Below are 21,372 nucleotides of genomic sequence, written 5' to 3'. Positions count from 1 at the left end.
TTCTGAAGCTCTGTGGTTAGTGTTCAGAAAGTGAAGACGAGGAGTGTGTGGAAAGGGATTTGAAAAACTTCAGCCTTGAGTCAGGAGCTCAGGATCATAATGGAAGGCTAAGGATTTGGTGGCCACCTGCTAATGTGCCCCAAGGAATCTTTCTTCCAAGTCACATTGACATCACACACTCTCACCATCCAGGGATCTCAGCTAACACCTGGATCTCTAACAACAGGTGTGCCCTTCTCTAGCTGTCAGAGGGGCATCCCATTTGGTAGTGTACCCTGCCTAATTTTCCTAACCTCCATAAACATGGACTGTCTGTTCACATGTACCTAACTGTTGTGGGCCAAGAGGTCAAGGTCAAGGTGCTTTCAACGGCCTTGATGGTTTGCAGATTTCTTTGCACTCAGGCCTCTCAGGAGGGAGACAAACTGTAATTCCATATCTGGCCACCAGGAGGCTCCATCCATCATCTCTGTGTCTGGCTGCTCAAGTCTTAAGTCTTTGCTCTCTGCTCCAAATTACTCCCTCCCTTACTGAAGGCAGAAGGAATTCCCAACTTCTCTGCATGGACCCTCTGTCTGTTCCCAGAGGGCAAGAGTCTGTCAGGGACCCTATCTCTTCTCACATTCCCAGTCAAACATCCCCAAGACTCATTCTTTCTCCAAGGTGGTCCTGCCAGTGGTCTGACCTTTGGATCAGTTCCTTTTTCTATCTCACTAATGTCTGGACCCAAAACCTTAGAGGGGCTTAAAACAGGGGGAGATGAGTAGGTGTAATGAGGGAGTTGGAACAGCCCTGGGTCCCCACCCCACCCCCACCTCCACTTAAAGGAGCAAAGAGCAAAATTCTGGGACAGAGTGGAACTTGGCTTTAGGGTGGTGCCAATGGCAGTTCCTGAGCTAAGACTACAGGGAAGTGACTGGTCCCCAGGACTAGTCCCCGCAGAGGCTGAGCTGTCTGGACAGTTCCTTTCACCTGCCCCTGGAGATACCCGGCTCTACCCTCTGATCTCCATGAATTATCTGTCATGAATGCCAATGGCCGGTGCAAAGTGCAGTGTTGTTACCTCCTGGGGCACAGTCTGGGGCAGGCATGCTCAGCCTGCCTGTGGCGGTAGAGACCAGCAACTTGGGGTGTGTTAGGGAAGGCAGCATCTAGAATGAGGTTTTGCTATAAACACATCAGTAGGCAGAGTCAGGGGTGTGCAAAGAGCACACTTTCCATGCACTCATGCCTGTAGTCATGGATACACCCAGTCACACATACAAACAAAGAGAGAGAGAGAGAGAGAGAGAGAGAGAGAGAGAGAGAGAGAGAGAGAGAACACGCTGGGGAACCTGGCAGGGCTGGTTCATGCCACAGAGCATAGGGTGAGGCTTCGTGCCTGAGCAGCCAAGAAACCCACCCTTCCTTGCCTCCCGGCTCCTCCCGGCTGGCCCGGCTCCAGAGAATGTCTCAATGTTTTGTCTCTTTCCAGCCCTTTGATAGAACCTGGCCTTAAGTTCCTGAGGCAAATTTCAGTCTGCCAGTAGACTATTAACCTAGGGCTTTGACAGATTGGGGTCTCCACCCTGCCCTATAGAGGTGGGAGACTCAAAGCAAACAGGGTATACAGAGAGAGGGCTGCTGGGAGGTGGGGGGTGGGGCTCCCAACACAACCAAGCCTATGGTCCTCTGGGAAAGGGCAGAGGACCCACGCAGAGAACTCCAGAAGGTCACCAGCCCCATTATTCGGCTTCCGGTGCCCTGAGCTGTCTCCTTGAGGATGGACTAGAGCTCAGATAGATACCCAGACTTATCTGGGGAAGACTGAACCCCTCCACAGCAAGGAGAAGATGGGCTTCAGCAATGGGGGAACTCATCGAAGGGTCTTTTGTTGTACCCTAGGGTGGGAAGCGTGATATCTCTAGAGTCCTGATTCTGCATGGAGGTCCACAGTCCACATGACTGGAGTGAGCCTTGGGGCCTCTCGCTGATTGGCAGCTCCCACACATAGCATGTGACCATGTGCCAGGCACCGCTTTAGATACCGTAGTCATTTAACCTTCACATCAATCAACCCTGTGAGACAGCAGCACTGTCTCCATCCCCATGCTGTGGGGAGACATTGAGGTGCAGGTAGTCTAATGACTTCCCAGAGTCACAAAGCAAAGAGGGAGGTGGAACTTAACTGCGGCAGATAGCCAGCATCCAGACTCTCATCCACTAGTTCCATGGCACTATTTGCAGTAATAACAATGACAAATGTATCATGCCAATTTGTCACACGTTCTCAGAAAAGCTTGGAGGCAGATCTCTAGGAACAGAGCCCTGGAGGGTTTAGGACACTAGGATATAAGGGCTGGAGATTGACAGCTGTGGCTTCATGGGGGACTCTAGTTCCACTTGCCGTGGAGGTTACTCTTTTCTAGGACCCATCTTGCTTCAACGGAGTCCAACTAGCTACTGTTCAGTAAGGACTCCATTGGAGTCCTACCTGTCTACCAGGGAGTTCCCATATCCCTACCAAAAGGGGAAGCCGTTATATGAGAGGCAAGACAGACCCGCACGGGCAAAGGGGAGGTCTTCTTCAAATAGTTGGACCTAGGCTGAGAGTGGAGGCCCAGGACCTTCTTGGGGAATATCTGGTGTGAACAAACCCATAACAGCTGTGTGGGCATGCCTCTCTCTGCAGCTGGGGATGGCAGGATGTTCCTCTCTCCTGGTTAGGAACAACCAGGGCAGGATGTCACCTGCTACCACCATGCCTGTATTAGAGTTCTCTGGAGGCCAGCTAGTGTCTTCCCTTTCTCTCACAAGGTGCCCCGTTCCCTCTGGTCCCAGGGCCCCAAGCCCAGCAGTGTATCTGAATCTCACTCTCAGTGACTGGTGCACTTAGGGCAAGCCTGTACTTCTGGGGCTAAAGTGTCATTCTGAAGGAGGGGCCAGGTTAAACTTTAGCCACAATGGCCCCCCGTGAAGTGAGTCACACCCCCCACAGGGTTCTTGGGCTGGGCAGCTGTAGGGGCAGTTTTGTTCCAGGTGGGTGACCAAGCTGCTAAAGTCTGGGACAGGTCTCTGGGACCTGTGTAGATGGCAGCTTCCTCTCCTGACCCCCTCAGGGGTCTCTTTTCTCAAAATGTTTGCCAGCCTGTGGGGCCTACATGCAGGGAGGGGAGGGGGTTCTTTATTCCCAGGATATATGCCCAAGCTGGCTGTGGTCCCAGGCCCCAAGATCAAGGCAGAACAGGATGAACTTGGTAATCCCTGTGGCATTGGCACCGAGTGTGGCAGTCAATGTGTGGAAGCTTTCAGAAGCAAAGTGTCTTGCTCAAGGTTGTGTGGGACTCGGACACAGGTCACCTGACCCCAGTCTGCTTGGAAAACTGATTTGAAGGAAAGCATTGGTTTTTCTAGCCAAAAGCTGAGACTGGGGCTCTGAGGAACCTGCCTATCTCAAGACCCCACCTGACTCCAGTGCCAGCAAGTGGCTTTCTTCACTGGTGGGGCCAGTACAGGCTGGGCAAGCCTAGTCCTTTGCCTCCCCTGGGTGACAGGCAAGTGTTTCAACTTGGAGCCCCTGGGGGGGGGAGTGTGTGAATGCCATGGCTGCTTAGAGAAAGGGTGATCCGGGGTATGGGGAGCCAGATGCCACTGGTTAGTGAGGTACACACACTGTGTTCTGGTGACAATGGTCCCCTGAGAATGCCTCTCCAAATGGCAGTTTGTGATCCTAGCTTGTCTACTGTGCTCTGCTGAGGAGCCAATACCACAGATGCATGGTAATCCCAGAGCTGATGCAGAAAAATGGAAATGGCTGGCCTTTCTCCCAAAGCATGCAAACCTCTCAGTTGCTATTTTAGTATTAAAATAGCCTTTGCGTGCTAATTGCTTTCTAATGTCTTTTAAGACAAGGTCTCCTTGTAGTGTGGGCTGGCCTTGAACTCAGATCCTCCTGAGGAACAAACCACTCTGACTTCTAAGGTTCTTAAGTGACAAATTAAGACAGTAACAACACCACTTCAGTAACAAAAACCAGGGACCACTGGTCTAGGGTCCTCAGGATGTGGGTGCTGTTGCTCTATTTTTTTCCTTTCTCCAACAGTGCCAAAGGCACAGCGGCTACTCAGTGGTGAGAGAAACTGAAGTGAAATGTCAGGGTGTAAAGGCCAGCTGGTCAGGGCTGGGGATCCCCCAGATTTCCATTCTAGCCTTCCTGGAAAAGATTCCCTATGAGTCTTGTGTTTGGGGGGATTCCAGAGTCTGTTGTAGGGTGCCTCAGAACCTCAAGGGAGGGAAGAAGAGGGGTGACCTCCTCCTTATCTTTGGCTGAGAAATGACAGAAAACCCCTGTCCTTGGTCAGGGGCTTCCCAGCCACAGCGGGCTTTGCCTTGATGGATTTTCCTTGAAGGAAGTGACCATCACATGCTGACACTTTAAACATATGTGTAAATAAAGAATTATAAAGTGAGCACCCTTGTATGGACTGTTTGCTTATTTTTGTGGTGCTATGGCTTGAACTCTGGGACATGCAGGCAGAATCTTGGTCACCAAACTACACCCCAGATTCCAACCACTCAGTTTCAGATCCAGGATATTGTGAAATACCTTTGAAACCCTTGGGCCCCTCCCTCACCACAATGCCTTTCTCTCCATAAAGGTTAATAAACAGGATCTTCAGTTTTGTGTTTACAGGAGTCTCCCTTCTCCAAGAGTTTGCTTTCTACAATTTCAGTTACCCGTGGCCAACTCTGGCCCAAAAATACTAAATGGAAAAAAAAATCGCAGAAACAAGTAATTCATCCATTTAAAATCCCATGTGATTCTGAGTAGTGTAATGAACTCTTATTCTATCCTGCCCAGGACCTAAATCATCCCTTGTCTTGTGTATCCTGGTGTAGCTTCTATCTACTAACCATGTGGCCATCTCTGTTCCCAGATAAGCTGTGTGGTACCACAGTTCTTGTCTTTAAGTCATCCCTATTTCCTTAATGGCTCTAAAGCACAAAGGTCCTATAGTTGACACAGTTATCACAGTGTGTGATTAAATTGTTTCCCCACCCCATCCCCCCTTTTTTCCCCTGTATCTCAGGCTAGCTTGGAACTCACTGTGTAGCTTAGGCTAGCCTTTAACCCTTGGCAATCTTTCTACCTCAGCCTCACAAGAGCTGGGATTATATTCAGGAGCACCCCCACCCTCACACACTTGCTCTAGATGATTTGGTGTTTTGTTTGCTTATTTTCTGTGTAGGTAACTGGATCTAGGGCTTTACAAATGCTAAACATAGGTTTTCCAGCTGACCACCAGTGCCAGCCCTTTATTCTTAGCCATTCTTTGTAATCTCTTAATGTGTCTATATTATCAATTAAGCTTTCTCTTAAGTGTGTATAGGAGAAACATCACATACAGGGTTGGTACTATCTGTGATTTCAGGCATTTCCTGGAAGTCCTAGACGGATCCTCTAAGGATAAGGGACTGCTACACATTTCTCTGGTTCTTTGTACATTTCTATGTTTTGTGAACCCCTGGTCTGCGCATTGCTAAGGGTCGAACTGTCCTGCAAGCTTTATATAAATGCATGCATTGTGCCCTTTCTCTTTCAACACTGGGTCAAAAATTCACCCCTCTGCAGTTTGTTCATTTTCACTGCCAAGAAATGATGAAGATGCCATCCTTGATTCATTCCCTTCTGCTTCTTTGAATATTCATGGGCCTCTCCTCTGGTGTTCATGCCCAAGAGTTTTTCTATCCAGGAATGCAATTGCTGGAGAACAGGAACATAGTTACCTTTGGCAGCTGTACCATTTACACTCCATTTGCAACTCAGAGAGCTGTTGAGGCATCACACCCTGGCTTTACCTGATCCCAGGGGTCCTGGATGCTTAGAACCCCTTGATCTCAGCTTCCTGGTGACTCCAAATGTCACTTTCAATGGTACAGACTTTCTTCTCAAATAAAGTTAGTGTAATTCTCCCAAACTGCTATTGAGCACCCGGTGTGCTCAGCACAGTGTTCAGGGAACACTGAGGGGAGATTCGTTTTCAAGATGTTTGGGAAGTCAGGTCAGGGGCACAGATACCAACACCAACTCTATGCTGCTGAAAACGCATCCCTTCCTCTTTCCTCCTCAACCCCTGCCCTCGGGCTATGGACACACAATGCCAAGCCATCAGCTGAGCTCCCACACCGACATCTGGACATCTGATGACCTTCGGGACAGCTCCTTCTAACACCTTTAATTCAAATGGGTATTGGGTGCCGCTGACCCTCTGACAAAGCGGAGGTAACTCCTCAAACCGAGCATTAATTATCAGGTTAAAAGGTCAAGAAACCCTCTGTGGTCTACAGTCAACTTCCTCCCTCAGTCCTCTGGAATCCCTGGCCCTCTGAATCCCTGACTCAACTCAGTCTCTCTCACACCAGGCAGAGAGGAGCCACCAGCCATGGCAACCCACAGCTCAGCTTTCCGATGCTAACCCCACCTCCTGCATAAAGCTACCTTTGATTACCCCCGCCCCACCCCCTCCGGTCCCTAGCCCATTGTGGTGGCTCATGACTTAATTCTAGCATCCCCAGCCTTCAGGATGCAGAGGCAGGTGGACCTCTGGAGGCTGCCAGTTCTGACTTCTCAACCTGCAGGGCCTGCAGAAGGAGCCGTTGATTCCATTTCGGATCTTTCAGGCAAGATAAAATCCCCCATCCAGGCACCTGACCTTGGCTTGCTCAGTTCCGCGTGGAAAGCAAATGGTGCTGCACCCACCCAAATAGTTGTTAACCGGTGGTATCCGAGTTGCATTAGGTTGGTGCAATATTAGTTACAGTTGTCTATGGCCCTCTTTCTTCCCAGGAGAGCCAAACTGCTTCCATGGCACAGTTAAACGCTGCCCCTCAGCCCACGGTGGGGTGGGGTATCAGAGAGCAAGGGCCGTGCCTTTGGTGCATATGGTATTTATTTATTTATTTATTTATTTATTTATTTATTTATAGCTGTTGTGCACTACCGGTCTGCCTTTGGTGCATATGATATTTATTTACTTATTGCTGTTGTGCACTCCCTGTTGGTGTGTTTGAGCCTCATCTCCTTTTGAGGGAGATTGACTTTCGAGGGGATGTTTCTGAGATGAGCAGTGTCTGCTCATCTCAGCAGAGTCTTCGAGATAGTTCCGACTTCTGGGGTGTTCTCTAGGAGCCCCCACTTCCCCACAGCTGCCGGCACTCTACACCTAAGATTACGGCACCTGCTCTAACTTTTCTGCTCAGCTTCCAGCTCTTGGGTTTCTGCGGACTAAGTCGATTTCCAGGCAGCGAGCTCAGCCTGACCCCGATCTTTGGGTCCCGCCCCCGCCCCAGTCCCTGGCACTCCGGACCGCGACTCGGGAGAAGACGCGGGCCGGCGCCAAGCTGGTCCAACTGGTTCTGAGCAGGAAGTCTCCCGCCCTCGCCCCCAGCAGCAGAGCAGCCCCGCGCTAGCCCCGGCTTCGGTGCAGCAGCCCGCAGCCCGGTGCGACAGTCCCGCGCGCGGAGCGGCCGCGCTGGAGACCCGCCCCGGCGGAGCTCAGCCCGGCTTTGTCTGGGACGCCCACACCCCAGAGGCAGCTCCCGGGGCCGGCGAATGGGAGCGCGGCGGCGCGGGGCCGAGCCGGGCTGAGATAAGCTGCCATGTGACCCTACCTGGCGCGGGGGAGGGGCCGCAGGTGAGCGGCGGAGCGCGGAGCTCGGCACGCGGCGGCCGCGGGGCTCGGCAGCATGTCGGTCAGCAGGAAGGACTGGTCCGCGCTGTCCAGGTGAGAGCGGCCACTGAGGCCGGGTGGGCCGGGACTGGGGGGCAGCCTTTCCCCTTTGGATCTCCTCTCCCGGACACAAGCCTGCACCCCTGCCGAAGCGGGCGGGCCCCTGGGTCTTGTTGCTCTTCGGTGGAGTCAGAATTGAGACCAAACTCTCGACCCCTCAGGTGACAGGGAGGGTGGTCTCCCTGCTCCGCAGCTTTCTGTCTGCTTAGGTCCTAACGAATAGGTTAGGGGAAGGCTGGTCCGCAGCCTGGACAGCACAGGGTGCCACTGTCTGTGAGGGCAAAGAAACAGTTTACAGGACTGGGAAGATCCAAGAGTTACCTCAAGTCTTATTCTTGAGTGAACCTCCAGTTTCTACGCCACTGTTAAGACTTTTAGAAAAGGTCTGGGAAGAGTCCTTTAGCCCCACCTAATGGAGTCAACAGAGCCCGGTCTGTGACTAGGGTCAGAGAAAACAGCTCCCCCATCCTGAGAGAGACTCAAATTCTGAGTTTGCATTTGGGGTGGCATCTATGCTGGGGGAAAGAGAGTTGCTATCCCTGTCTGTGCTGCAATCCATGTTTGTGACCTGGTCCCAGTGGGTCAGAAACTGTATTTCCTATCCCCACCTGCTGGACAGCTTATCAGGGTCAGAGAAGCCTAGGAGTGGGTGGGTATCTAAGAGGCAGCCCCTCTCTTTGTGCCTCCTCTTGGAGCGGCCCCTCCCTCTCCAGAACTGTCGAAAGGAGCATCTTTTCTTCCACGTCCTGCCACTGAGTCCCCAACTTGGAATGCATCCTTTGTCTTAAGGGAGCAGAGGCTCTTTCTATTCCTTAGGCTCCAGCCAGGGTAAAGAAGGCCTCTTGGCCTTCCTCAAGTGGGCTCTAGGTCTTCAGGCCTCCTATGGGGTCAGAGCTATCTCTGTCGGTGCAGCCCAGCAACTGTCCGGCAGCACAGGTACCATAGCTTTGCTTATCAAGGGATTTCTCACACATTTTCCATCACCTAAGATCTGCTGCCCCTCAGGGTCTCCCCGAGGGCTTCAGTGTCAGTCTCTCACAGAAGCTCATCCATTTGGTCTGAGGAACATCTCCTCAGACCCGAAGGACACTGCTCTGAGGACATGGTTGCCCTCAGCTGCAGTGCAGAGAGGCCCATAGTATCTAGAGAAGGGAAAGGGCAAGTCCAAAGGAGAGTGAGACCCAATGCTCTGGAAAGGGAACCCAGGCTGCCTTAGAGGTCAGACACACCCCAGGGAAGGTATGTGCTTGAGGGTGGAGCTGATGTGGGGGCCAAGGCCTTGGACTCTGTCTGTGGGTCAGTGTGCATGGGGTTGGTGCAGGAGTGTCTTTGTTTCTGGGTGTGGGCACATCGGTGCCTATGAATGCATGCTCAGATACATGGAGAGCAGCTTCTGTGTGGGTGAGCATGTTTATGGCCTGTGTAGATAAGAGATGTCCATGTGGGCAGCTGAGTTTGCTCCCACAGTGCTCCACTGAAATGGTTGTTGAAGATGTTAACACTGCAAATTAGGTTAAAAAACAAAACAGATCTCTCTTCCTTACAAGTGCCCAGACTGATTTGGGTGTTTGTGATTTTATTTTAAAGCCTGGCTCTCTCTCTCTCTCTCTCTCTCTCTCTCTCTCTCTCTCTCTCTCTCTCTCTGTGTGTGTATAGAGGATTTGGCTGGGGGCACTAGGATTTTTAATGGGAAGGAGGAGGTCTGGTCTTAGCTTGTCCTCTGCTCAGTTGGACATAGACTCATGTGGCTGCAGGGGTGGGGCTGAGTTCCCGTGGGATGTCCAGGCTAAGTGGTAGTGAAGCCTTGGGGAACCAGTCCTGCCACTGGAGGACCTAGTCTGGCCTCCCTGCCCAGTTCTAGCCTTCATGGAACCCGTGGGCAGATGCAGCTGCTGCCAACCGTCTCCCTGATGAGGCACCTGGAGCAGAGGACCACTCCTGCTCTGCTCTCTGAGTGAGTAACAAGCCCCAGCGGGCTGCAGGAAAGGGCTGTGAGTCACCATGAACCAAGCCTTCTAGGCTGGGGAGGCCTTTGCTGAGGGCGTGACAAGGGTGGCCTCAACTAGAACCAAGGCGGAGATGTGGTGAGCCTGTACTCACTGTCCTCAGCCCTGAGGCTCAGAAACTGCAGGCCTGGGATGGGGCAGTGATGAGCCGCTTGCCCTTTTCTCCATGTGCTGACCTGGCGACCAGTGAGGATATGCCAGCCTGTCTGTGGGGGGTGAGGGGAGGATCTGAGAGCCTGGGACTAAGTGGCCAGTGGTTAATCATTTCCTTGCCAGGCCCTTTAACAGCCCTCTCACCTCCCATGCCTCTCTGGATTCTCCTGCTACCTTTCTTTAGACTGTCTGGTGCGGAAGGAACCTCAGGCCACCCACAATAGCTCCTCAGTGTGTGGAAGAGGAGCCTGAGGCCTGCCTGCTCAGGAACTGTGGCTGTGGCCCAAAATCACAGGCACCTTGAGGGCCCTTCCACTGTTCTCCATTCCTCAGGACCTGTTCTTTGAGCCCAGAGTTCACTAAACGCTTGTGGGGCATCTTCACAAACCCTCTAGGTATTTAAACCAGAGAAGCCAAGCCTTCATCTGCCCTGTAATAGGCTTCTCTGTGACCACAGGTGTGTGTGTGGGGGGGGGGGGCATTGGTTCTACTCCTGAGTGTAACAGGACAGTGGTGTCTTTAGCCATCCATAAGAAAGGGTGGGGTTTGTGAATAAGGAGTGGGGAGGGATAGCAGCCTCACCTGGAGGTGCAGAGAGGGACGTGTGTCCCCCAGTGAAGGCCAGAAGGTGGAGGCAAAGGTGTGGAGGGGGGTGAATAGTGAGCTGCTTGGCTAGGCTGCAGGGTCAGCTGCCAAGTCTCTGGGCTGTTAGGGCCTGCAGGTTTCACATAGGGCCAGGCTCTAGGGCTCCGTGGTTGCTGACTTTCCTCAAACCTCTGTTCTGGTAACTGCGCCCTGAGCTTGGCTGCCCCTGCTCCTGCCTCGCCCTGCTTTCCTTCTGAATGTTCAGCTGTAAGGCTCTGATTTAGGACCAGCATTGCAGGACATCTTTTCTGATCCTTGTGTCCTGGTTAGGGCGTGAAGCTTTAAGAGGGTGACTTAGGTGGGAGGTCTTGGTTTCTTCTTTTTAGTAGCCATGCTTTCTCCAGAAAGTTGCAAACTCCTCCAAGCCTCAGGTTTCTCAAATTCGAGCTGGGTAGCACCACCTTGCTCATAGCCTTGCATGGATTAACATCAGTGGTATTTGTAAAGTACTTAGACCAGCCTCTGGTGTTATAGTACACTAGTACTCCCCCATCCTCCTTTATTATTTTCCTAATTCATTTGTTTTTCATCACATTTGAATTTCAAGCCCTGTTCTAAGCCCCCCAAATAATTGATTTTTTACTGGGGTTTCAGTCATTGCACCTGATAAGGAAGTGGACCTTTGGCCTTCCTTCTCTTCCATTTTTGTCCATTTCTTCCTTTAGAGGCCAATAATCCTTGCTTATTGGAGATAACATTCTTCTGCTGGGGTGGGGTGAGATAATGAAAACACTCCTGTTTTTCTGGGTGTCAGGAGTTGAAGGTAGCCCCATGATTTCTGAGCAGTATGTGCTAGTGTCCACACCTCCCTTCTTGAGTGTTGGGGTCTGGCTGTAAAGCTTGGAAACACTAGAGTAGACATCTGACCCTGACTTTTGCAGTCAGCTTTGGCCCATCCTGGTCATGAGGCGTGTTTGAGGAGACCTGATTCAGGCTGATGACATATTACATAGGGCCCCAGTGGAGGACAAACAAGCCCCCTGCTTCTCCAAGGACAGCGAGAAGCATATGAGAACAGTGTTGCTCATGGCCAAGGAATCCTGGAGGCTCCAGCCCAGCCCTGCTGGGTGTGGGTGGGGAGTGTTCACTTTCCTCAGGATGAGGACCCTCTCTGGAGGGTAGGAGTTGTTCCCAAACTAGGACAGGGGGCAAGGTGCATGCACAGTGAGAGAAGGATCAGTGTCCTCATTTGCAAGGCCGCAGAAATTGGTGGAGGAGAGGTGGGACACCAGGGCCTGGTTCATAAGAGACTCATAAGCTTGTGTGCAGTGAATGAAGAATCAGCTCTTAAATATCAAAGATTACAGGGCCCATGTGAAGGCCCAGGGGAGTCCCTGGGCTTAAGATCCATGGTCAAGGACATACGGAAAAACCCTGGCCCTCTTTTGTTTGCATTGAGGTGGAATACACTTTGTGACTCAGATGAGCAGACGTTGCCCTCATAGTGGTGGAATTGGGATATTTCAGAAGGTTCTCTTCTAAGGTCACTCCTTTCCTTGGGGTGATGACTTGCTACATGCTGGTCTCCATGTTAGATACCAGAGGTCTTCAAAACTCACTGCTCTGTCCCTGTTCTCCTCTATAGTTCCTCTGTAGGCTATCCCTAGCCTACCACCTTCTCCTGAGCATCAGCCCTCACACTAGGCAGGGCTCTGCACTCACAACCCCCTCCTGGGGCCCTGTGCCACCAGACTTGACACTGCTGGTTCCTCCTCTTGAATCAGGACTATGTACCCAAGCATGTCTCTCATATCAGCCATGTCTAACTGTTTTTGTCCTGGTTTGCTTCCTTGCTTGTATGGTCTGACTCCCTTAGCCTCCAATGAAGGGTGAGTAATGTGTTATTTTCTTTCCTGTTGGATTTTAGCTCCCAGAATCATGCCTGGCCTGTAGACACCCCAAAAGCATTGGGTGAGTGAGTGCTGGCTCTATAGATATGATGCTCAACGCAGGAGAGCCATCACCCTCTTCAAAAGTGAAGAAGGGAAGGTAGTGACTTGCCCAAGAACAAGAGAACTAGAGACCAGGTCCCCGAGCCTGCCTTGCAGACACCAGAGATCCATACATACACTTTAGATGCAATTCAGAGTATACAAATTGTAAGTTTTGCAACAGAGTAGTTAGTCAGGAATAGGCAATGAGAGGGATCCCCCGCCCCCCACCATCTAGGGTTTTGATTTCTGTCTCTTGCTGACACCCAGGAGTTTCAGGTTTTTTTTTTTTTTTGTTTTGTTTTGTTTTTTGTTTTTGTATAACTGACTAAAGCACTTTAAAAAGACTTGTATTTCCCATTCTGAGAAACCTCATAAGTGAAATAGTTAAACTTGTCCGACACATTCTACTTTAAATCCATCCTCACTTTAAATAATCCTCCTTAAATATATATAAGCAAGGGTCCCTTTGAGGAATGTTTATGTCTGTTCCCTTCTTCAGCTGCAAGCCAACACAACATGCCTTTAAAAAGTTTCCTCTTTGGGGCTAGATTGATGGCTCAGAGGTTAAGAGCTCTGCTCTTCCAGAGGTCCTGAGTTCAATTCCCAGCAAAAACATGGTGGCTCACAACCATCCGTTATGCGATCTGGTGCCCTCTTCTGGTGTGCAGATATACATGGAAGCAGAATGTTGTCTACATAATAAATAAAAATCTTTAAAATAAAATAAAACAGTTTTGTCTTCAAGGACAGAATTATACATAAGAAAAAGGAATACATCGAGGCATACGTTTCTTAATACTCAATCTTAGTTACAGATTAAGGTGCCGCTTGTTAGAGCCCATCAGTGTTCATTTGTTATTTGTCTGGGTGGATGAAGGTGGGTTTCTGGTAGTGTAGGTGAATAAAGACGGCAAGAAGGGCAAGTGCGTGGGTTGGTTGGATTGCCAGATGACTGGCTGGCTGGGTGAATGGATTAGTGGGGGTTGTTTGGCTGCCTGAAAGTGTGTCCAGTTAGTCCCACAAATGCAAGGTCACAGGAGTGGAAACCAAATGCAGAGTATGTGGAGTCCCCTTGCTGCTCCAGGCAGGTAGAAGACAGTTTTAAAAGCTGAGAAAGACCATAATAAGTGAAAGGATATGATGGTTTTTCTCTCAGTCTTATTTGGGAGTCTACCCTTAGCCCTACTACCAGAGGCTAAGGACTTTTGTGGGGAGTGAGCAACTTTGAGGCAATTTTCAGTTGTTGTCTGTCAAGAACTCAGAAGTGAGAGGACCTTGTCAAGGTCACCTTCCTTTAGACAGAGCCATGCCACCTTCCCTGATCCACCATCCAGAGACCTTCTGTTCCCACAGTAAAATCCAGCCCATTGGTGCTCATCTTGGGGCATTGGTACCCCAAGGAGCTATTTGGTAGTGCTGGAAAATGTCTTTGGTTGTCCTAACTGGGTGCTGCTGCTACTGGTGTCTGGGGTGTTGCTCTGTACCCTCTAATCCAGGGCAGCTCGTCACAAAGTGGTACCAACCCAGAGACACTGCGATTAACTAGATCCCTGCAATTGTGAAGAAAGGAACTGCACTGAAAAAATAAATTTTCTAACAGCCATGTTAAAGAAGGAAAAGCGGAAAACTAAATAATATATCTTATTTGCTTTAATATACCCCAAAGCAATCATTTCAACATGTAGTCAATGTACACTTTTTTATCTTCCTGATTTGATACAGACTCTCACTGTAGCACAGGGTAACCTGAAGTTCCTGGGCTCAAGCCTTCAGCCATCACAGAAGGTTAATGAGAAATGTTACACTTTGTTCTTCATCCTGGGTCTTGGGAATGTGGTGTGTATTTGTACTTAGAACATCACTGTCCCAGCCATCTGTACTCCATGCCCCACCACCACTGGCAGCAGGGCTGCCTAGAGGCAATTGTCTCTTCCAAGCCTGTGGGAGTCTGGCTAGGAAAGGTGTTGTCCGGTCTCTGGGCTGTTCTGATCCCTACCTCCTTCCTCTAGCCTGGCCCGGCAGCGGACTTTGGAGGATGAGGAGGAACAGGAGCGTGAACGCAGGCGGAGGCACCGCAACCTGAGTTCAACCACAGATGATGAATCTCCCAAACTCACCCAGAATGGAGCTCGGAGATCCGTGGAGAGGTACGTGGTTGGGTTAGAATCTGAACATCATGTCTCCATTCTGAGTGGAAGGGGGAGCACCTAGCTGCCCCAGAAGACTATGTGAAATCTGTTTGGCCTGTTAGAGATTTGGTTCAGGAATAAGGTTGATGGTGGGAAGATGAAATTCAAGTTCCTCATCATCCCTAGACCCATCCTCAGACCAATCATGGTCCCCACCGTCACCATCACACTCCTGGTGCTGTTTGGTGAGCCTGTCCATGAGCCCCACTCTGCTGAGCATTTTATTGATGTATGTAGCTCGCTCAGTCCTCATGATGTTTGAGAGGCCACTGTTAGTAACTTGTCTTACAGCAGGAGAGACTTGGGGAAGCATGCTTAGGTAACTCGTCGAGGTCCTGTACCTAATGAGTGTGGCCACAATGTTCATCCGGCTTTGTCAAACTTTCCTTAAATGGACTACCCCCATACTCTGATCATCCCCATTCCGAGTGGAGCAAAAGGGGATGACCAATCTTGACATCTAGTTTGGGGATTATGAGGGGAAGGAAGAGAAGGGCCCAGAGCTTCCTGAATGTCGCCTATGTGCTAGGAATTTGCTGTCACCAGGTGGCTCTTATTTCACTGCCTAACAAGCTCAGTTTACAGGTTTGAAAAGCTCAGACAGTTAAGTTAACTTGCCTGAAATCACATGAAAAGCAGGGTGACAGCAGGCACGGACTCCTTTAGCTGGGGACCAGGACCTCTGAGTTTTGCACAATTATTTTATGTTGCTTTTGTTCCTAATGAAGAAAAACCAGGCTGTGTTTGTGGGCTGACCCAAACCCATGACTGTCACCATGTCCCAGACATACCCTTACGATGGACAGGATACTGGAATGGTGCCACAGAAGCCTTGGGCTTTCCTTCTAGCTCCCTACCAGTTAGCTTCCTCTAGGCTCTGATGGACTGAACTCACTTCTTTGAGCCCTCCTGACCAATGTTGCCCCAGGCCCAGAACCTACAAAGCAGTTGCTTGATTAGTGTTAGTGATTGTGGTTGAACATGGAACAAACAGTTCATTGTACACTGGACAAAATCTGTGATTTTTCTAGAGCCTGGGGTGCTTTGCTCAAGTGACCCTTTGGAGGGGCAGCATACAGCATAGATATAAGTGATTATTTTTAAAATAGTGGTTGTGGGGCAAGGAGAGCAGGGTCTAACTTGTTTGCTTCCTCCTTGGTGGCCCTGGAGGCATCTCATTGAGTCAGCTACACCCAGGGTCACCCTCACTCCTGATGGCATCTGATTCTGTCCACCTTATCTCTCCTTGTCTTTTGTTTCAGGCTGCCCAGTGTGGAGGAAGCAGAGGTCCCCAAGCCATCACCTCCAACCTCCAAAGATGAGGAAGAGGACTTCCAGGCCATCCTTAGAACTCGGAAGGAACGGAGACAGAGGCGTCAGGTGGTAGAGGCTGTCCAGGCTCCAGTGCAGGAGAGGCTAGAGGCAGAGGGGGAAAGGGACAGCCCAGGCCCTGAGCAGACCGTGACACAGCCCCTTGTGCTTAAGAAGAAAGTGGAGCCCCTACCTCGCCGGAGACTGAGTCAGGAGCAGCGAGGTCCTTGGGCCCAGGAAGAAGAGAACATAAAGGGCAGAGAGCTTGGGGGAGGGGGAAAGGGGCTTCCAGAGGAAGCAGTGGTCCAGCAGAAGACCTTGGTCTCTGAGAAATCGCCTGTGCCAGAGAAGACTCCAGTGCCTGCCAAGAGACTGACTTCGGAGAAAGCCTGTCCCTCAGAGAAGGGGGCAGCTGCAGAGAAAGCATCCTTGACTGACAAGAAACGCAGCCCAGAGAAGCTGGTTCCAGAAAGAACCAGTTTGTCAGAGAAGTCACCCATCCTTGAGAAGACACTTGTGTCTTTGAAGACAGCAGCACCAGAGAAAAGGTCCACTCCAGTTCTAGAAAAAGCCGTTGTATTTGAGAAGATGCAAGAGAGGCGGCTGGTGTCAGAGAAAGCGTCCATCTTCCAGAAGTCACTAGTCTCAGAGACAAAGCTGACTCCAAAGAAAGCAACAGTCTCAGAGCAGCCCCAGGCCCCTGGGGGAAGCCAGGTCACCACAAGGGAGCCCCGAGAGAGGGCTGTCCCTGGGAAGAGCCCACCATCCTCTTCAGAACAGGGTACTTCAGATGCTCCGACTAAGGTGTCTGGCTTCCCACCTATCACACTCCAGGTAGGCATTGCCCCTTTCTCCCTTGCCCTCCCTGGCAGTCCAGTCCTGAGGCCTTTCGCTCCCTTGCTTCCTCCTCTCCTCCCACTTTTGGGCTGGCTTTGACAGTTTTTTTCCTCCTAGCAAGTCAGAATTCCTAGCTACTGTCTGAATAGGACCCCGAGTCCAAGGCGGGTTGTTGTAGTGGTCACCTGTGGTCCCCCCTGCATCCTCATCCAGGCCCTGGGCTCCAGCCCCCAAGCCATTTATTTCTGTTCAGAGCCAGGGTAACCTTGTCACCTGTCCACTACAAAGCCCTCTCAGGAAACCGGCACCCATTAAGCATGGGGGCCTTGGGCTAGTTAGAGAGCTCTTAGGGAGCCTCAGAACCCCTCAAAACTAAGCTCTGCCTGGAGGCCAGGCAACATGAGACTCTATGGTCACTGCATAGCAGAGGCAGGAGAGTGAGTAGACAGTTTGACTGGATCTCCCATCTCTAGCTTCTGGGATGAGCCAGGCCACCTGAGGTCCCCCTGGAAGTTTGGGCTTGAGCCTATGAGCGCCTACACTTGTACCAAGGAAGGCGAGTTCTTGTCTGACACCTTTGCTCTACTCAGGTAAAAATTCCCAGCAAGGATGAAGAGGCAGACACATCCTCACCTACGCTGCTCACCTACAGCAGTTCCCTCAAACGCTCCAGCCCTAGGACCATCTCCTTTCGGGTAAGGGGCAGGGACACTACACCCTAGTCATCAATCTACTGCAGAGCATGCAAAGGAAACCATTAAGCAAGAGCCTGGGTTACACAACAGAAAGTCTCTTTAGAAACTGAATAGAGAGGAGCTTTGGATTTCCATGGGTGTCCAAACCAGACAAGTCATTTTAAATAAAGGAAAGCAGGTTGAAGACCTAGAAAATGTGTGCAGAGAGCAGCCCCACCTAGTGGATAATATCAGGACTGCAGGAAGATGAACTTACCAGACCAGACAGACCTGTCATGGCCTTCTTGTATCTTCCTTATGGGGTAGGGACAGGGCAGAGAACAGCAGGTTTCTTTCCAGTGTTCTCTCTGCCCCTGCCTTGCTTCCATGTGATGAAATTGGAACTGGTCTGTCTCAGTACTTAATCTTGGTTCTTATTGTTTACTGGGTCATCTGCTCATCCATTGAATGTGCCTTGTGCCTTGATACAGGCCCCGGGAAAGAGGCCATATGCCTGAGGTTGACCTGTATCCTCAAGGCTCTTGGTTAGTGGAGAAGCAGATAGGAATACAGGTTGTAACAGGTACTTCAGCAAGGCCGGGGTGAGGTGGTGGAGGAAGGGCTTTGGACCCACACTGGAGGGTGAAGGCAGGTGCTTATGGACTAAGACTTTCAGTGAAAGCTTGGGCTCATTTGTGTGGGGGAGGACTTGTTTCTCAGGAAGAAGATGTACCCTGAGAACTAGAATCCTCACTGGAGAGGGGGCATGGACTTGCCTAAGACCCTTACCTTCTCATTTCAGATGAGCCCCAGGAAAGACAACTCGGAAACAACCTTAACCCGCAGGTGAGCTATCTTGACTCCTTTTTTTTTTTTTTTTTTTGTCTGCTCCTATGTTTGTTTGTTTGTTTTTTTCTTTTTCTTTTTTCCTTCACCTGTCGACATTGTGCTAGGCTGTGCCACAGCATACATTAGGGGAGGTGCAAATTTTGCTTGGGACTCTAGATTTGGCAAGGTGACAGGATTGATAGGAGGTCCTGGGGTTGGGTGAGATGACACTGGGAGGGAGCAAGAGTCATGATGGCTTTGTGTGCTTTGTCAGGGAGTTGAGTACTTGTTCTGTGGTCCCTGGGAGAGTTGCTTGGAGGAAACACGGCTTTAATGGATTTCTGAAGAGGGAGGAGGCTTTGGTTTATCTTGGAGCTGGGGTGAGAAAGGGTAAGAGAACTTTCCAGAGGGGAGACTGTGGTTAGGACAAGGAAGGAAAGGCTCAGCTGTGGCAGGCCTAGAGCAGTAGCCGGGAACCTGCATGTTTAGTAGCTACCCTTGTAACACCAGGCCAAGTAGATGGAGGATGGTACACTGCACGGGAGGGGGGGGCAAACATAAATCAGATCTAAAATTTAGTGCTGGTGTTACAAGTTTCATCCACCTGTGCTGTACTTACCTACCTGCTAAACCTTTAATAAGGGCTTACGTTCTTAGACCCAGGGCTGGGGGTCGGAGCAAGAGAACAACCTCAAACTAACCTCAAACTACTCACATTAAACACATAGCCACCCAGGCAGGCAGCTTCAGAGGTGACAGTGTGAACCAAGGGTGGGAGCTCAGGGGCTATAATGACCTCCCAGCCTGTGAGAACTGAGGTGAGGGGAAGTGGTGGGGTGTGAAAGGAGAAGGGAGGGAGGAGAGATGCCCTGTGGAGTAGGCAGGCTGTTCCTCGGAGGTGTGAAAGGTGTGAAAGTTCTGGGCATCTACAGACTTCACCCTGACCGAGTCATTATAATCCACTGTACATCAGAGGCACCTGCATCAGCCCCTGTCCTTCTTTGCCAGCGGGATAGGGTATCAGGGGGTTGTTTTTCAAGCCCTGGGAGCAGCCCTGGCCTCCCTGGGGTACAGAGTCTCAGCTGGTTCATCTCAGTTTGTCTTCCCGACCTACAGTGCCAGTGTGAGACTGCCAGCTAGCACGGTGAAGCTAGGGGAGAAACTGGAGCGATACCACACAGCCATCCAGGTAGGAGCAGGGGGTCCCCTGGAGCCTGTGCCAGGGTGGAGGGCACTATTTATGAACATTACAGTCATGGCTCAGCCACTCGCATTCCTGATTTACAGAGATCCGAATCCGTCAGGTCTCCAGGCTCCTCCCGCACTGAGGTCCTTGTGGCTCCTGCCGGTGTAGCCAGCAAGCGCCACCTCTTTGAGAAGGAGCTGGCAGGCCAGAACCGCACAGAACCAACCATCCGAAAGGTAAGGGCCAGGTCCCAGCTGCTGGGGCTCTAGGTTGACATCCCTGAAGCATGGCAGTGTTAGAAACTGTATTGTTCTGTATTAAATCTCCTTTACTGGGTGCAGAACTTCTCACAGTGGGGCCTTTGCCAGGTATGCATGGCTTGTGTGGAGTGGACACCTCTGGAAGAGTCTTAGTGTTATTAGGGATTCTGAGCCTTAAGGTGGGAATTTTTTTTCCTAGGAGAATCTGCGACTGTCAGGGGTTGTGACATCAAGACTCAATCTATGGATCAGCAAGACCCAGGATTTTGGAGACCAGGGCCCTCAGGTACCCTTATCCATATGTCAGGCCAGAGGAGGGATAGGCCCAACAGCAATGGGTCATTTCAGACGTGGATCTGGTGACAAAGGTTATAGGGTAGAGACCCAACCTGTGGGTGAGATCTAAAGAGAGGAGTGGGTCCTTGTCCTTTCAGGAAGACCCTGGAGTAGAGGATGGGGGGAATCCAAAGTCCCTCTTTACCCCTGAGTACTTGGTCTCTATTTTGATGTCCTGATCAGGAGGTACAGAAAGAGACATCAGTCACCAGGAGGGCTCAATGGGGAAACAAGTCGACCATGTCCCTGGATGCAGAGGTGAGTGGGGCAGAAGGGGCCCAACCCTGAGGTATGGTGGAAGCCCCCCTCCCAGACCTATCCAAATGCATGCTCTAAGTGGGCTGCAATTGTGTGGTCTGAGTACCCAGGTTCTGTCCATCTCTATGTGCCCATGAGGATAATGGGAGCCCTTACTGGCTTGGCTGAGCCGCAGCTTGGCCACACCTCCCCCATCTAACCATCAGGTTTCTGGTACTTACCCAGTGTGGGTGGAGCTTGCTTGTCCAAAGGGTTATCTTCTTGTCCAGAGGTGCTCTCCCCATAGCTCCAGGAACCCATCCATTTTCCTTGTTCTAATTGGTCTTTGTCCCCACAGGTGTGACAAGCCCTGCCAGGACAGAGCTGCAGACCTGTACCCCAAAGGCCCTTCTTCATGCCAGCCCCTGCCCTGCAGCACCCCTGACTCTTGCTTCCCATTCCCTTTCTGCCTCTCAGCCAGTCTGGTCAGGGCCCCTGGGGGCCAGGAACATGAATGACACTCCTGCAGCTCTTCCCCAGCCCTGCCTGGGGGACACATGTGCTTTGGCGCTGTCCTGCTGTGGTTACGATTATCCTGAGCCCAGAACACAGCCTGGCACATCAGCCATACAGTCTCTGTGTTCTGTGTAGAGAGAGACTGTGCGTTCCTCTGCTCACTGCCAGCATCAGGCTGGGTTATTTTGCCAACTCCAGAGATATCTGTCTTGTCTGCTCCCAGTAGGTACTCTGTGTGCCTGAGGTGTCCCCAGATGAAGTCCTAGACCTAGCCACTACTCCCTGAGGCTTTTTAAAGCCAGACTGGAAAGGAGTCTCAAGGCGTTGCCCATGTGCTGCATATCCCTGCTTTGCCATCGCCCACCCCCTTCTTGCCCCCGCCCCCAGCCCCAATCCAGAGCTCAGTGCCTTTTTGTATTACCACTAATCCTACTCTCAGAAAAGTCTTTTCTCAGGAAGGATGTGATAAATTCGTTCATTCTCAGGTGTAA

General features: G+C 51.0%; 1 protein-coding gene across 1 annotated transcript; it reads left to right on the top strand.

The window, feature by feature from the left end:
- The first annotated feature begins 9,500 nt into the window (after positions 1-9,500).
- On the top strand, positions 9,501-21,372 carry Lad1 (ladinin 1). Its single transcript, XM_027417503.2, has 10 exons — positions 9,501-9,723; positions 14,517-14,654; positions 15,959-16,841; positions 17,435-17,539; positions 18,321-18,364; positions 19,463-19,535; positions 19,634-19,768; positions 19,992-20,078; positions 20,312-20,386; positions 20,724-21,372. The coding sequence occupies exons 1-10, from the start codon at positions 9,653-9,655 to the stop codon at positions 20,727-20,729; spliced, it is 1,617 nt and encodes a 538-aa protein (XP_027273304.1). The 5' UTR covers positions 9,501-9,652; the 3' UTR covers positions 20,730-21,372.

This window comes from Cricetulus griseus, chromosome 5 (assembly GCF_003668045.3).
Source record: "Cricetulus griseus strain 17A/GY chromosome 5, alternate assembly CriGri-PICRH-1.0, whole genome shotgun sequence".
Taxonomy (NCBI): Eukaryota; Metazoa; Chordata; class Mammalia; order Rodentia; family Cricetidae; genus Cricetulus; species Cricetulus griseus.
Note: the sequence above shows the minus strand (reverse complement) of the source record. Positions and strands in the feature narration are given on the sequence as shown.